Source organism: Rhineura floridana, chromosome 16 (assembly GCF_030035675.1).
Source record: "Rhineura floridana isolate rRhiFlo1 chromosome 16, rRhiFlo1.hap2, whole genome shotgun sequence".
In the NCBI taxonomy this organism is placed as follows: domain Eukaryota; kingdom Metazoa; phylum Chordata; class Lepidosauria; order Squamata; family Rhineuridae; genus Rhineura; species Rhineura floridana.
In genome coordinates, this window is record NC_084495.1 from 18,892,401 (window position 1) to 18,908,618 (window position 16,218).

General features: G+C 41.1%; 1 protein-coding gene across 12 annotated transcripts in view; it reads left to right on the forward strand.

The window, feature by feature from the left end:
- ZNF185 (zinc finger protein 185 with LIM domain) overlaps positions 1-16,218 on the forward strand; it is a 76,077-nt gene that overhangs the window by 44,315 nt on the left and 15,544 nt on the right. For 10 of the 12 annotated variants that reach the window (XM_061598806.1, XM_061598811.1, XM_061598814.1 and 7 more), the window contains 7 exons: positions 3,163-3,252; positions 4,165-4,269; positions 7,775-7,879; positions 8,151-8,249; positions 9,939-10,034; positions 13,505-13,606; positions 14,530-14,613. In XM_061598806.1, the coding sequence (XP_061454790.1) occupies positions 3,163-3,252; positions 4,165-4,269; positions 7,775-7,879; positions 8,151-8,249; positions 9,939-10,034; positions 13,505-13,606; positions 14,530-14,613 (681 nt within the window). The remainder of the gene's footprint in view (positions 1-3,162; positions 3,253-4,164; positions 4,270-7,774; positions 7,880-8,150; positions 8,250-9,938; positions 10,035-13,504; positions 13,607-14,529; positions 14,614-16,218) is intronic. The other 2 variants (XM_061598810.1, XM_061598818.1) reach the window with 1 other exon arrangement.

Sequence of the window (16,218 nt, forward strand, 5' to 3'; positions counted from 1 at the left end):
ACAACAAAAAATTCTATAAATACATTCAAAGCAGGAGACCATCTAGGGAGGCGATTGGACCCTTGGATGATAAGGGAGTCAAAGGTGTACTAAAGAACGATAAGGAGATTGCAGAGAAGCTAAATGAATTCTTTGCATCTGTCTTCACAGTGGAAGATATAGGGCAGATCCCTGAACCTGAACTAACATTTGCAGGAAGGGATTCTGAGGAACTGAGACAAATAGTGGTAACGAGAGAGGAAGTTCTAGGCTTAATGGACAATATAAAAACTGACAAATCACCGGGCCCGGATGGCATCCACCCGAGAGTTCTCAAAGAACTCAAAGGTGAAATTGCTGATCTGCTAACTCAAATATGTAACTTGTCCCTCGGGTCCTCCTCCGTGCCTGAGGACTGGAAAGTGGCAAATGTAACGCCAATCTTCAAAAAGGGATCCAGAGGGGATCCCGGAAATTACAGGCCAGTTAGCTTAACTTCTGTCCCTGGAAAACTGGTAGAAAGTATGATTAAAGCTAGATTAACTAATCACATAGAAGAACAAGCCTTGCTGAAGCAGAGCCAGCATGGCTTCTGCAAGGGAAAGTCCTGTCTCAGTAACCTATTAGAATTCTTTGAGAGTGTCAACAAGCATATAGATAGAGGTGATCCAGTGGACATAGTGTACTTAGACTTTCAAAAAACGTTTGACAAGGTACCTCACCAAAGACTTCTGAGGAAGCTTAGCAGTCATGGAATAAGAGGAGAGGTCCTCTTGTGGATAAGGAATTGGTTAAGAAGCAGAAAGCAGAGAGTAGGAATAAACAGACAGTTCTCCCAATGGAGGGCTGTAGAAAGTGGAGTCCCTCAAGGATCGGTATTGGGACCTGTACTTTTCAACTTGTTCATTAATGACCTAGAATTAGGAGTGAGCAGTGAAGTGGCCAAGTTTGCTGACCACACTAAATTGTTCAGGGTTGTTAAAACAAAAAGGGATTGTGAAGAGCTCCAAAAAGATCTCTCCAAACAGAGTGAATGGGCGGAAAAATGGCAAATGCAATTCAATATAAACAAGTGTAAAATTATGCATATTGGAGCAAAAAATCTGAATTTCACATATACGCTCATGGGGTCTGAACTGGCGGTGACCGACCAGGAGAGAGACCTCGGGGTTGTAGTGGACAGCACGATGAAAATGTTGACCCAGTGTGCGGCAGCTGTGAAAAAGGCAAATTCCATGCTAGCGATAATTAGGAAAGGTATTGAAAATAAAACAGCCGATATCATAATGCCGTTGTATAAATCTATGGTGCGGCCGCATTTGGAATACTGTGTACAGTTCTGGTTGCCTCATCTCAAAAAGGATGTTATAGAGTTGGAAAAGGTTCAGAAGAGGGCAACCAGAATGATCAAGGAGATAGAGCGACTCCCTTACAAGGAAAGGTTGCAGCATTTGGGGCTTTTTAGTTTAGAGAAAAGGCGGGTCAGAGGAGACATGATAGAAGTGTATAAAATTATGCATGGCATTGAGAAAGTGGATAGAGAAAAGTTCTTCTCCCTCTCTCATAATACTAGAACTCGTGGACATTCAAAGAAGCTGAATGTTGGAAGATTCAGGACAGACAAAAGGAAGTACTTCTTTACTCAGCGCATAGTTAAACTATGGAATTTGCTCCCACAAGATGCAGTAATGGCCACCAGCTTGGACGGCTTTAAAAGAAGATTAGACCAATTCATGGAGGACAGGGCTATCAATGGCTACTAGCCATGATGGCTGTGCTCTGCCCCCCTAGTCAGAGGCAGCATGCTTCTGAAAACCAGTTGCCGGAAGCCTCAGGAGGGGAGAGTGTTCTTGCACTCGGGTCCTGCTTGCGGGCTTCCCCCAGGCACCTGGTTGGCCACTGTGAGAACAGGATGCTGGACTAGATGGGCCACTGGCCTGATCCAGCAGGCTCTTCTTATGTTCTTATGTTCTTATGTTCTTTAAGTTTAAAATAGAAAACCAGAAGATGTGAGATGTGGTTATATAAAATCTTGAAAGTTAAAATCAGTATGCTTTCCCCTCATGCTTAAAAAAACCCCTAGAAGATGTAGGATGTGTATCATACAACATATCTACAGTTTATCAAGCTACTCTCAACAAATTTTCCCTACGTTTTGGGACACCTAATGCAAACCTGGCTATTTATTTATTTATTATTTACATTTATACCCCACTAGTCTGTCATAAATTTATCTCAGACTATAGAAATATGATTTTAGCTTTGATTATTGGCATTGGATACATCTTTTATTAGGTTGAAAATCAGTTTCTCCCTTGACTCAGAATATAAAAAATAATACAGTAAGTCTTCTCCTGTGAGATAACCAAAAGTACAAAATTTGCAATGCATCTACTCAGAAGTAAGTCCCAGTGAGTTCAATGATTATATGTTTAATAGAGATGCAAGAAGACTTTTTTGTTCCACCCTGCTTTTGTTGCATGCAGCACTGTTTCCATTCCACTGCAGTTCGTCTCTCTGCAGTAGCAAATTTATGTAATACATAATTTACATACTTAATTATATATATATATATTATGTAATTTACATGTTACATTGTCATTACGTTATTTCACCCCATTCATTTCAGTGCAAAGGAAATACAATGAAAAAACATAATCAATTATGTATCATTTGCAGAGTGAAATCAACAACACTGAACACCAAGCGTATTCACTGGATTGATTTTCATTCAGGACATGGAATGAATAATCAAATATTTGCAATTGCCGCTCCTGCTTCTGTTTTTGTTGCAATTCTCTGACATCCCTAATCGTTAATAATACTCAGCATCCAAGAGCCAAATGTAATACTAGTATACTGGCTTTTTCTCTCTGTTCCTAAACCAGGGATGGAGTATGTTTTTCGGCCCAAAGGCCCACATTTTCTCATGGGCAATCTTCCAGGGGTCTCATGCCAGGGGTAGGAGGGGCCAGAGACAAGAAGTGGGTGGAGCAATGGATGTGACTCTTAAGCTTTGATCAGCAGGCTACATTCCAGCCACACAAAAGTTAGAGGTTTCTGGATATACAACATCCTTTCATCCATTGTCAATGAAAATTTCTGAGATAACAGAAAAGTGGTTGAGAAGAGAAAGGAAGTTTGGGGCTTCTTCTTAACCAGATGCCCTGTTGTCATCCACAGCTGGGAAGCAAGAAAGCTGAAAAGTACAACAGTGTATCAAACACCTCCAGTTCCTCACATTGTCATCTCCCCAGAGGCAAGCCCAAAGAGGTAAGAACAGATCCTCATGTGGAGATCCTCATTTAGGGATGGACAGATCAGCCTAAGACCATCCCATTTTATTTTCGCTGGCTCTTAGTCATAGGTCTGTTCCATTATGTGTGGAATATTTGAGAGTGCATGAAAATGTTTGCATTACAGATGGGGGAGACATTTGATTTAGTTTGAATTTAAAGGTGAACTTAGCTAATTACTTTCTGAAACAAGATGTGAAGTGAAATACAACCATCTTTCTCAATTTGCACGTCTCCAAATTTTGCATTGCTATTCTCCAGACAAGTAACGTATACAAAAATTGTGTTACTAGGGGAAAGTGTACCTATAATACATCTACTAGTGAAAATAGCACACAGAAATGTGTTATATTAGGAAAAATTGTTTGCAAAAATTGTGTGTATTAGTTGGCTGCATACATAAATGTATGTATTAGGAGAAATTCACGCTAAAATGCTGATGAATGTTCATGAGGATGTTTTCTTTAAAAAAGAATTACAATTTGCTGCAGAAATGTGAAGAACTGAGTTTAAGATTTGAACAAATGAGAAAGACAGAGTATAAAAATGGTCAGATTCATCCATCCCTTGTTTGCATTTAAACTGTACACCTTTTTATATGCATTATTGTATGCATTCCCCAAATTCAGCCGGCTTCCCTATAAAATGTTCATTTGATATGTATTTTAACCATAAAACACATATTTTTGTGCACTGAAACTGCACGGTATGTAATCCTGTCCGAACGGCAACAATTTTGGGACCATCAAATTGGGTCAGTTTCTGCAAAAAGCTGCCCAAATAAATTCCTCCTCTGTCCCTCGTGCTAATATGAAAACCACCATTAGTCATGTTGAAAGTCTAGCTGGCCAGCTTTTCTCACAAAGGGTCACTGGTCTCCCCTCCTCAGGTCCAGCTGTCATTATCGAACCAGGGATGCCGACTCGACAACTGAGACATATGATCGGTCCATAACCAGAGAACACCTGAGTGATGTAGATGTTGGCTCTCCAAGGTAAAAGGGCATACAGGCGGGCCCCGCTTATACGGCAGGTTCCGTTCTGGACCCCCGCCATAAAGCGGAAATCGCTGTAAAGCGGAACCCCATTGAGTATAATGGAGCGTGTCGTGCGAAAATGCCGCAAAATCGGCTTTAAAATGGGGAATGAAAGCCGCCGCATTAGTGGAATGCCGGGAAGCAGAACCCTACTGTAGTTAAAAAAACTGTGGACGTATTGAAATAATGTTAAAGACTGGGAGTGGAATGGCTTTATTCCTACTCAAAGTAGACCCATTGAAGTTAATGAACATGACTACCTTAGGTTCATTAATTTCAATAGGTCTACTGCGAGTAAAAGTTATTTATTTAGTTATTAAATCTATATCCCACCCTTCCTCCTAGAAGGAGACCAGGGCAGCAAACAAAAAAACTAAAAACACTCTACAACATCTTAAAAACAAAAGATTTAAAAGCATATCAAAACATCTTTAAAACATTTAAAACAAAGCATCTTTAAAAACATCTTTTTTTAAAAAGCTTGTTATATGCCTTCAAGTCTATTTTGACTTATGGTGACCCTATGAATCAGTGACCTCCAATAGCATCTGTTATAAACCACCCTGTTCAGATCTTGTAAGTTCAGGTCTGTGGCTTCCTTTATTGAATCAATCCATCCCTTGTTTGGCCTTCCTCTTTTTCTACTCCCTGCTGTTTTTCCCATCATTATTGTCTTTTCTAGAGAATCATGTCTTCTCATTATGTGTCCAAAGTACGATAACCTCAGTTTCATCATTTTAGCTTCTAGTGATAGTTCTGGTTTAATTTGTTTTAACACCCAATTATTTGTCTTTTTCGCAGTCCATGGTATGCCCAAAGCTCTTCTCCAACACCACATTTCAAATGCGTTGATTTTTCTCTTATCCACTTTTTTCCACTGTCCATCTTTCACATCCATACACAGAGATCGGGTACACCATGATCTGAATGATCCTGACTAAAAAAATAATTCTAACACAGACGTAGACCTTAGTTGAACACAACCCTGTCTGCTTTTTTGTTAGACAATGATGTTTAATTTGCTTATTAATTTTTTATCCCATCCTTCCTCCAAGGAACACAGGGTGCTGCATGGATTATGTCTCTCCCCTTACCAGTCTTATCCTTGCAACAACTAAAGTTACATACACACACCACGCCTGTCACGGTTGCCACTCCAAATATGTGGGAATCATTTCTTCATTGGGGGGGGATATAGTTGAAAAAACATGTGAATATTTTGATGGTGGGACATGGACATCCACTGGGGGACAATCCCCCCAATAATCCCCAGATCCTCATCTTTCTTTCTTTCTTTCTTTCTTTTCTTTCTTTCTTTCTTTCTTTCTTTCTTTCTTTCTTTCTTTCTTTCTTTCTTTCTTTCTTTCTTTCTTTCTTTCTTTCTTTCTTTCTTTCTTTCTTTCTTGCCTGCTTGCTTGCTTGCTTGCTTGCTTCCTTCCTTGCTTCCTTGCTTCCTTGCTTGCTTGCTTCCTTCCTTCTTAAGTGATTTTCTAACATTGGAACCTGAGATATGAGGCAAAATGTACAGGCACTATTTTTCATTATCCTGCTCACTCCTTTCAGTGTTGTACTCTTCCTACCCCCGAAAAATTCCTGCAGATGCCCATGAGTGGCCAAAGTTTATTGTGGCGGAAAGGTGAGCAGTAGTGGCTTCCTCTTTTTAGGGGGAAAAAAAAGACTTTTGTCACTGCCTGTGCTGGAATGGGCAGCAGAAGTGAAGCTCTGACTGCGGTTATTTTCCCCACCCAGGAGGTTCCTGAATTGACATCAAAGGCTGTGGCTAAACTTTTCCACCACCCCCTAATAATGGGAGGTGGGGAGGATGCAACTACCACTCATCTCACTGCCACAGCAATTCAATTCAGTTTTATTAAATCACTGCCATGGCAGAAGCTGCTCATTGCCAAGAGTATCCACCTAATTTCATTGCTGCCACCCCTGAAACGGGTCCGCTCCCCCAGTCACCCATTTCAAAATCTTGAAATTAGTCTCCACCTGAAAAAGTAAGCATAATTGCAATTACAGCCACTGTCAGTTCACCCCTAACAACAGCAACAATTATTATTATTATTATTTGATTTATATCCCACCCTTCCTCCCAGCAGGAGCCCAGGGCAGCAAACATTACAACTTCATAAAAACAAACTTTAAAACACATTAAAACAAAATGTCTTCAAAAACGTTACTTTAAAAAGCTATCAAAACATCTTCTAAGATTAAAAACATTTTTAAAAAGAAAGTTTAAGAACATATTAAAAAGCAATTCCAACACAGATGCAGACTGGGATAGGTCTCAACTTAAAAGGCTTGTTGAAAGAGGAAAGTCTTCAATAGGCACCGAAAAGATGGCGCCTGTCTAATACTGTATTTAAGGGGAGGGAATTCCACAGGGTAGGTGCCGCCACACTAAAGGTCCTTTTCCTGTGTTGTGCAGAATGGACCTCTTGATGAGATGGTATCTGCAGGAGGCCCTCACCTGCAGAGCATAGTCATCGACTGGGTATATAAGGGGTAAGACGGTCTTTCAGGTATCCTGGTCCCAAGCTGCATAGGGCTTTGTACATCAGAACTAGAACCTTGAACTAGAACAATGTGAAATGCATCAGAACATGAGAAGCTGCCTTATACCAAGTCAAGCCAATGGTTCATCTCACCCGGCAGCAGCTCACCAGGGTTTCAGACAGGAGTTCTACCAGGAGATGCCAGCGAGTGAACATTGAACCTTTTGCACACAAATGATGCATCTGCCTCTGGCCTAACCTTTTCACTAGGAACATAGGAAGCTGCCTTATACTGAATCAGACCACTGGCCCATCTAGCTCAGTAGTGTCTACACTGACTGGCAGTGGCTCTCCAGGGTTCCAGGGCAGAGGTCTCTCCCAAACCTACCTGGAGATGTCGGGGATTGAACCTGGGACCTACTGCATGCAAAGCTCATTCTCTACCACTGGGTTTTGGCCCTTCCCTTCCCTCTTAGGTAGGTTACGTGGAGATATGGTGACTGGCCCAAGCTCACCCAGTCAGTTTCGATGCCACTTGTGACTCTGAATCTGCGTCTTCCTAGCCCTAGTGTGACACTCTAACCACTACATTACACAGCCTCTGCCCAAGGTCCCCCACTTCATAAGCTGGAGAGTTGAATTGGGTCTCCCTGTTCCCAGTCTGACACACACAAACGGAAAGTTAATACTAGGAAATGAGATATATGAACATAAGAAGAGCCCTGGTGGATCAGACCAAAAGTATCCTGTTATCCAGTATCCTGTTCTCATGATGGCCAACCAGATGCGTATGGGAAGCCCATAAGCAGAATCTGAACACAGCTGCAATCTCCCCAGCTGCTGTTCTCCCAAGCAACTGACATTGGTACTGGAGGTAGAATATACAGCTGTCATGCTCACTGAAGCCTTATTCTTCATGTGTTGTTTGTATCCTAAAGTGTCGCTGGAAATTTACTTGACAGATCTGCCCCGGATGACAAAGTGGGAAGCTCCATCGGAGAGGTCAAATATGGGAGCCCAAGTTCACGAGTCACAGAATTCAGTGAGCATCAACCAGTCGCAGCCAAGTAAGGATTCTGTGTGAGCATGCATGTGGCTGTGAGCATGGATGGCAGTCCTATGGGAAAACTGGGGTGCAAATCCGCAACCACAATAGAATCCCCAATTGCATGTAAGCAGTGAAAGTGCTTTGACAAGGACTTTAAAACAACAAAGTCCCTGCCCGTAGGTTTACAGTCTAATATATATAAGGAAAAGGGGATGAAGGGGGAAGAAAACAAGCACATTAGGGCATTAATTCTTCCTCCAGCACTGAACTATAACTCTGTCTCTTGACAGGGCCTGCTCTTTCACTAGGGACAGCACAGATACTCTCTCGGGAGCAAGATACAATGTGCCCACCCACTTTGACAATGATAAGGGTGTTGATTCAAAAAGGTACGTAAGAAAAGGGAAAAACTGGTCTTTTTTGTATCTCACTATCAGAAGGTTTGAACTGGATTTCAACTATATTAGGAAAAGAGCCTCATTTCATGAAAAGGCCATTTTCTGAGATGGTGGCTGGTGGCTGTATGTCAGTGGGGCAGTGGAATCTGCTCTGGATTTTAGTCTGAACTTTCAAGGTGCTGTTTCAGCCCCTTGGACAGCGTTCTAGTACCCCACTGACATACTGCCACCAGCAGCCACTGCTCTGAAATGAAACAGCAACAAAATAGGTTGGCTAGCTGTGTAGGGAGCAGTCAACCAAGGTTCTTGTAATGCATGATGATCCAGATAATCTTGGAGGAACTGGCTGTCATGATATGCTGGAGGAGGAGAAATGGCGCAATGGATAGTGACCCCCAATGAAAGATATTCACTGCAAGTGTTAGAACTTTGTATTTGCATCATCCTATGAACATGCCATCAGAGTCAACAAATACCTCTAGAGCAGGGGAGGCAAACCTGTAGCCCTTCAAATGTTGTTGGTCTCTCAACTCCCATCATCCTAGCCAGCAGGGCCAATGAACCTGCTTGGACCCTGAGATCATCTTCTGAGGCCCTTTTCTATATGTCACTTCCAAGGGAGGTCCCAGAGTGTGGCGATGACAGAACACATCTTTTCCGCATTAGCTGCCTGTTTATGGAATGCTCTCCCCAGGTAGGCCCACCTGGCCCCCAGTTTGTCGTCGTTTCAGCACTAGGTAAAGATGTTTTTGTTTTCCCGAGCGTTTGGCCAGCGCCAATGACTGGATGTTTTTACTCTGACTTAGGGCTGTGCTAGTATTCTGCCCAATTCAGAACTGATACAGAATTTCCCATTAATTCACTTACTTGCTATTGTTGCAGATCGGATTTTTCTATAGTGATTTTCCTTGGCGGTTTTCAAAAACAGATTTTGTTTTTTAAAAATTTGCCTCTAAAATATCCATATTAAGAATGATAATTGTATCAGTATTTCCTTTCATTTATTGATATTTCCTTTCAAAATATTGATATTTCCTTTAAAATTATCAATATTTCCTTTAAAAATAATAATATTAATATCAACATTTTTGCTTGGGAAAGATGGATTGGTAAAAGCAGCGGGCAATTAATGAACCCAAATAGATACTAGCCTATTAAGTCAATGGAATGCTTTGGAACAGGTACTGGCCTACAGATCCCATCCACACTCTGTCTACATTTTTAATATCTGGATATTTTTTATTACTGTATTTTATTCTTGTTGTAAATTGCTTCAGGACTTTTTGTTGTGGGAAGTGATTCATAAATTCAGTAAACCTAACCTAAACCTAACCAATGGTCAAGGATGATGGGAATTGTAGAGCAACAACATTTGGAGGGCACAGGCTGTCCATCCCGGCTCTAGTCAATCCCTCCACATCCCTAGGGAGAGTGACTTCTGGTAGACTAATCAGCTTTGTTGTCTTAGTTTACAAAGATTTAAGTTAATGATTATCTTTATACATCTTGCTGTCCATAACTCTGTTCATGTGGGTGAATTACTACTCTCCTTCAACCTCCTCACTGATACCATTATGATGAGTTCTAAAGGGATTTGGAAGCAAGGAAGACCTTCAGGCAATTTTATGATTTAGGATGGGTCATCTCCAGGACTGGAATTAGTCTATTTTCTTCTTGCAGATCTTTATCTGACTTTGAGAGGAAGGCTACACAAGAGATGGCATACGAGAGCCTGAGCGACACAGAGTACAGAAAGGTGGAAGCTCACCTGGCGAAGTAAGGAGGCAGACAAACTGTCCCACCTTCATTGCTTGGTACAGTTTGTTCAAGAGCTCAGATGTGGCACCTTCTCTAGAAGTTTTCATATAAGGGGATGTGACGCCCCTCCCTGGCTCTCCCTGTCAGGTTCCTACCTGCTCGTGGTTACTGCCTGTCACTAGGCACCACCAGGGACTCCACCAGTCCGGACCGCTCTCTCTTATGGTTTCTCTCCCCGCTCTAGCACAGATCTCAACAGATCCCCCTGCTAGGCAACCACCAGTAACGTCCCAATACTAGTATTCCCAGAGACTCTGAATACTGGTATTGTTATTATCTTCACCGCTGCCACCATTTGTTACAGTTCCCCTTCAGCCTTGGTCATTACCTTACCCTCCCTTCTGGTCTGTGAAACCCCAGCCAAGGATCAGGCCTTTGGTAAACCAAATTAAGTATTTATTACAGATAACAAAGCTAACAAGATTAACAAGATTTCTTCTTAAGGCACATAAGCATATGGTTTTACTCAATACTAATCCGAACTCCACCTCCCTCCTGGTAAACAACTCTCTAAACCCCACCAAGCAACCCACTCAGTTCTCTTCTCCCCCCCAGATTCCACTCTCACTCTTCCTTTTATACGTTCAGCCATTTTACTCAGCCAATCATCTTGCATTCTACTGCCCATTCACCCCCCCTCTTTCACTCCACTTACCATGTATCTTCTAAACAACAACACTTACCATATATACATTAATATTGGAACATCACAGGGGACCTTGCTGAACCTTGCCTTCATTGAGGCTCTTTCGTAGCTCAGTTGTCTCTAGGACACCATTCAGTTATGGTGTCCTATATAACGATATATAGTTGTTATAACTCACATTAATTTATTATTATTATTATTATTATTATTAATAATAATAATAATAATAATAATTAGATTTATATCCCGCCCTTCCTACCAGTAGGCGCCCAGGGCGGAATTCATCACCGGTGAAAACAGCTAGGCTGGTGCGGACCAGAGAGAGGGCTTTTTCGATCATGGCCCCCACCCTCTGGAACTTGCTCCCTTTTGACCTCCATCATGCCTCCTCCCTGACGGTCTTTCGCCGAACCCTAAAGACCTGGTTATTCAGGCAGGCCTATGGGATTCTTGGGGTGGGCTAGGTTTTATATTATATTAATTGTAGATGGATTGATGTTTATGTTTGATTGCTCATTGTATATTGTTTTATATTGTATTTTTGCTGTAAGTCGCCCAGTGTCTGTGAAGTCGGTCAGATGGGCGACTAACAAATAAAATTTATTATTATTATTATTATTATTATTATTATTATTATTATTATTATTATTATTCCCTCAATGCCCAGGCTGAGTCTTCCTGTGCTTGTGAAGCTGTAGCCAGTGTGGCACCACACATACACTCAGTGGCATTTTTCATTAGTGATGTAGAAGTAACTCTTGCTTCAATAATCCTTACATACAACTAGAGATGTAAAATTTCTGGAAATTTTGAAGCCATGGAAAAATTTTTAGAAAAATGGAAAAAGTGCAATATTAGCACTTTTTACCCATTGAAAGTCACTTTGTTACTTCAGGAGCATAAAATGTAATTATGTACAAGTTGGTTTGGCATAAAATTATCACATTTGGTATATTAAAAGTACATTTTATTCAAATAATTATCACAAATTGAATTTACTTTTTAAAATTTTTATTTTTTTTGTAACAAATGGATCTACGAGCTCCTGAACTGTAAGGAACACCTGAACTGTAAGGAACACCTGAAGTGTAAGGAACCTCTTTCGTTTTGCCAGTTTATGAGGAGCAGGCAAAAAACAATTTAAAAAACAACAGAAGAAACAATCGACATTAATAGCAAATAAAATTACTTATGTCTCCGCTAGTCCTCCACAGTGTCAAGCAGACATAAAGCGTCCATTCCCATTAAAAGAACTGAGAAAAAGGGGAGGAGGGCAAGATTCAATGAAACATTTTATTCATCATGCTAAAATAAAACATTCCGTAATCCATTTTTTCTTCATTTTTCCCCATTTTCCCAATTTTTCAAAAAACAAAACAAAAAAGGCTTTGGGAAAAAATGGTAAAAACCTGTTCCCCCCCCCTCCAATTTTTCTGTTTTTTTCCTGGGCTTTCACATCTCTACATACAACTGCGCCCTGCAATAAAATGTGCACAGTTCAAGCCACTACATTTTTCACTACTTCTCCCACTCAATTGTCAGTTTTTTATTCTCTTGGTCAGTCAAGTTTCTGTGCCACTGAGTCACTATAGGCCTGTTTCTCCCCCTCTCTTGGGTTTTTGTTTGATAAAAACTTGGGGTCTGCTCCACAGGCACAGGGAGACCCAGCCTGGGCATAGAAGCAATGATGAATTAATGTGAATTATAATTGTAATATTTAATACTTATGCAGAACTTTTGGAAAGTTCAAAATGATCTTGCACATCTTACTATATCTTTGTAAGGTATGCCAGTGGGAGGAGGGGATAGGTTTGCTTAAAATAAGGATTTGCTTCAAGCCACCTAATGAGATAAATTGAGATTTGAACTGGAGATTGTTCACGCTTTCAGTCATTGCAAGCTTGCTCCTCCCACTTTTGAATGCCACCAGTTAACTTTGTTGTAATCACTAACAACTGATCATTTTAAACACAGCTTATGTACTATAAAGCCCTATATGGCTTAGGTCCAGGCTATCTGTCAGACTGTATCTCCCTATATGAGCCTGCCCGGGCCCTGAGATCCTCAGGAGAGGCCCTTCTCTCGATACCTACGTCCTCACAAGCACGACTAGTGGGGACGCGAGATAGGGCCTTTTCGGTGGCTGCCCCGGGGCTTTGGAGCTCCCTTCCTAAGGAAGCAAGAATGGCCCCCTCCTTGCAGTCCTTCCGTCAGCAAGCAAAGACTTTTTTATTTCAACAAGCCTTTGGAAGTGAAAGCTGTTAAGGACAGGTCTTGAAGGATGCTGCATGGCTGTTGCCAAACTGTATTATTTTAAACTGAGTTTGAATTATTTTAACTGTATGTATGAAGTGTTTTAATACTGTAAATTGTTTAATTTGATTTTAATCTAGACTTTTGTATGTTTTTAATTATATGTGTGCTTTTATCTGGAAGCCGCCGTGAGTTCCAGTTTTGGAAAAAGGGCGGGGTAAAAAGAATGGTAATAATAATAATAAAAATACTAGATGCCATACAAAAGTGAGACCCTGCCTATCATGTTTTTAAATGAGAACACAAGAAGAGCCCTGCTGGATCAGGCTAGTGGCCCATCTAGTCCAGCATCCTGTTCTCACAGTGGCCAACCAGATGCCTCTTTTGGGAAGCCCACACGCAGGACATGAGTGCAATAGCATTCTCCCCTCTTGTGATTCCCAGCAACTGGTATTCAGAAGTACACAGCACCTATATTCAACTTTTAAATGGATATGATTTGCCAGTGTTACTATCTTCCCTTGGTCAGATCTGGCTCACGGTCCAGTGAAAGCAGTCTTAATACCAGTGGCACCCAAAGCGAATTCCTGAGAGCTGCCAAGAGGGATGGATCAGAACTGGACAATGCCAGGTGAGTGCTGGATTCAAAACCAGATTTTGCTGGGGTGAGGCACAGCTCTGTGGAAAAGTACATGCCTTGTACCTGGAAGGCCCTCAGAGGCAAGTAGCATCAGCCAGGGATGATGGGATTGGTAGTCCCAGTAGCATTTCCAATGTGGAAACAAGTTCAACCAAGCCCTATGGAGAGCCCAGCACCGCCTGTCCTCTGTTCCAGGGTAAATAACTGGGCCTCTGGGGCAGGAGGAGGAATGAAGGAGAAATTTGTTTTGTTCGCATTTTAATGTGAACTTACAAATTTTGCACTTCCCCAACCAATACACAAACCAAAGCACAACTCTCCTGCAAAATTCACACTCTTGTGAATTGTGTCATGCAGCTCTCCAGCCAAAAAATATATATAAAAATGAGTACATTCGTAAAAAGTGCACAGAGAAAAATGCATACGCACAGAAAATATTGTACAGAAATGCATTGCGTTTGGGGAAAATTGCTTGCAAAAATGCATATACTAGGCAAAATTGCATACCCCTTAAAATGTGTATGTTAGAAGACATGCACACACAAATTACACATTTTCATGCAGATTTCTTTGAAAAATATAATAATTCAAAAATGTATGCAGGAATGGGCTGAACCAACTTAAAATTGGAAAAACGAGAAATGGAGAGGAATTAAATTGACAGTAGCAATAGCAGTGTTTGCGGCTTTGAGGTGAGCAGGGCTCTCCTTGTCTTGCTCACAATATGCTGTAAGCAGGGCCCTGTTCGTCCCAGACTTGCTCACAAGATGAGTGCAGGGATGCTTGCTTTTGCAGCCATCTCTGCTCAAATCCTTGCAACAATGGAAAGCTGGAAAGCATGAAAACTGGTTTATACAGAGAGAGAGAGAGAGAGAGAGTTCAGAATGCCTGTATCCTCTCTCTTCCCTTGGCAGGTCCAGCTCCCTCTCTACAGAGAGCGGTGTTGCCACTTTGGAGAGCCATCAAGGAGAGCATGGATCAGACTCAAGCGCATCAGGGTAAGGAACTACAACAGGCTGCAGTGTCTCAGGGTTGCCATTCCTCATCATTCGCACAGCTTCTGAGCTGTGGCCTGGAAAGATGCTGTACATCAGGGATGGAGGAGCTTGTGGCCCTCCAGATGTTGGACTCCATCTTCCATCAGGACATAGTGTAGTGGCTGAGCTATCAATCAGGAAGTCCCAGGTTCAAATCTAGTCTCTGCCATAAACTGAGGAGGCCTTAGGCAAGCTACAGTCTCTCAGCCTTGGTATGAGGTACATCAGATAGGCATACTATTACTATGAGAAAGCTGCTCTGAATCACAATAGCCATGAACTATTCTTAATGAAAGGCAGGAGTGACAGGTTTTCAGTGCTCTCTTAAAATCCTGTACTGAATGGATTAAGCCAAGTAATTTGGAAGGGAGTTCCATGACTCTCCTTTCTCTTGAAGATGCCAACCTAACCAATCTTAAGAGTGGGCATGCAAGCAGGACTTCTGAAGCAGATCTTAGTGTAAGGGCAGGATCATCACAATAACTACTTATGCCATGATACTACAGTGGTTTATGGTTAGGACATTGTTACAAATATTCATTCTAAATCTTCTGTGACTTCAGTCCAATTGTTCCGTGTTGGTCAAGAGAAAACAGTCGCTTCACTTTTTTTCTTATATTAAAGCTGTAAATAATTATTAATCTTCGTATCTCTAGATTCAGTGTTTTGAGTTCTTGAGTCCCTTCCCATGCATCATTCTAAATCATTGATCTCATTCTTTCCTATCTTGCCAATCTATTCAAATTTATATTATAAATGTTACAGCCTTCTTAAACTGTCAAGCAAAATTGCATGTACCATTACAATTACTATTCACTTATCTTGTGGACCCATACCATTATCTATCTGCACTCTAGTGCTTCCAGAGATGATGTTTCTCTTGATGCATTATTTTTTCTGGCATTTTTACTTTGCAGTTCTGTATAATCAATGAGACTGATTTTTATTCTATGTTACTGCTTTGCAGCCAATGATTTTTGAATCTAATCATGTTCTCTCTGTTGTTTGCAGCCCATCTTAGTTTTGTGGCACTAATTATTTTGACAAGCATGCTGCCCATCCCTTTACACAAGTGGTTATTGAGAATCCTGAACTGGGCATATCTTTATGAATGAACATCACTTATTTTCAGGTTGACAATAAGCATCCTGTGACTAATAATTTCTCTTCGGGTTAATCCCTTAGCTACTGGTTAGATTTTTCTATCAAAAGGAGAGGAAAATATTAACTTGTCAAAATGCTATGAAGGATTGTGTCGAGGCCCTGGTTTAGAAATTAATATATCATGTCCATGGTGTGTTATTTACCTTTCTCCACTCTGTTATGGCTTCAACCATCTTCCACTGAGTTCTCCATTGGTGGCTCTGAGAGTTCCTCATCTAGTGTTTTTAGAATCCATGGGAATAAGCTAACATCCTCCTGATCTGAATTCATTTCAAATAGCCAAAAATTTGGCAATCTGGTGTGAAAAAAACACAACACTTGACTGAACTTGTTTCATGAGATGCAATTCATTTGATGCTTTGGCTATTTGTTTTAATTCCCATCAACTTCATCCTTTTATAT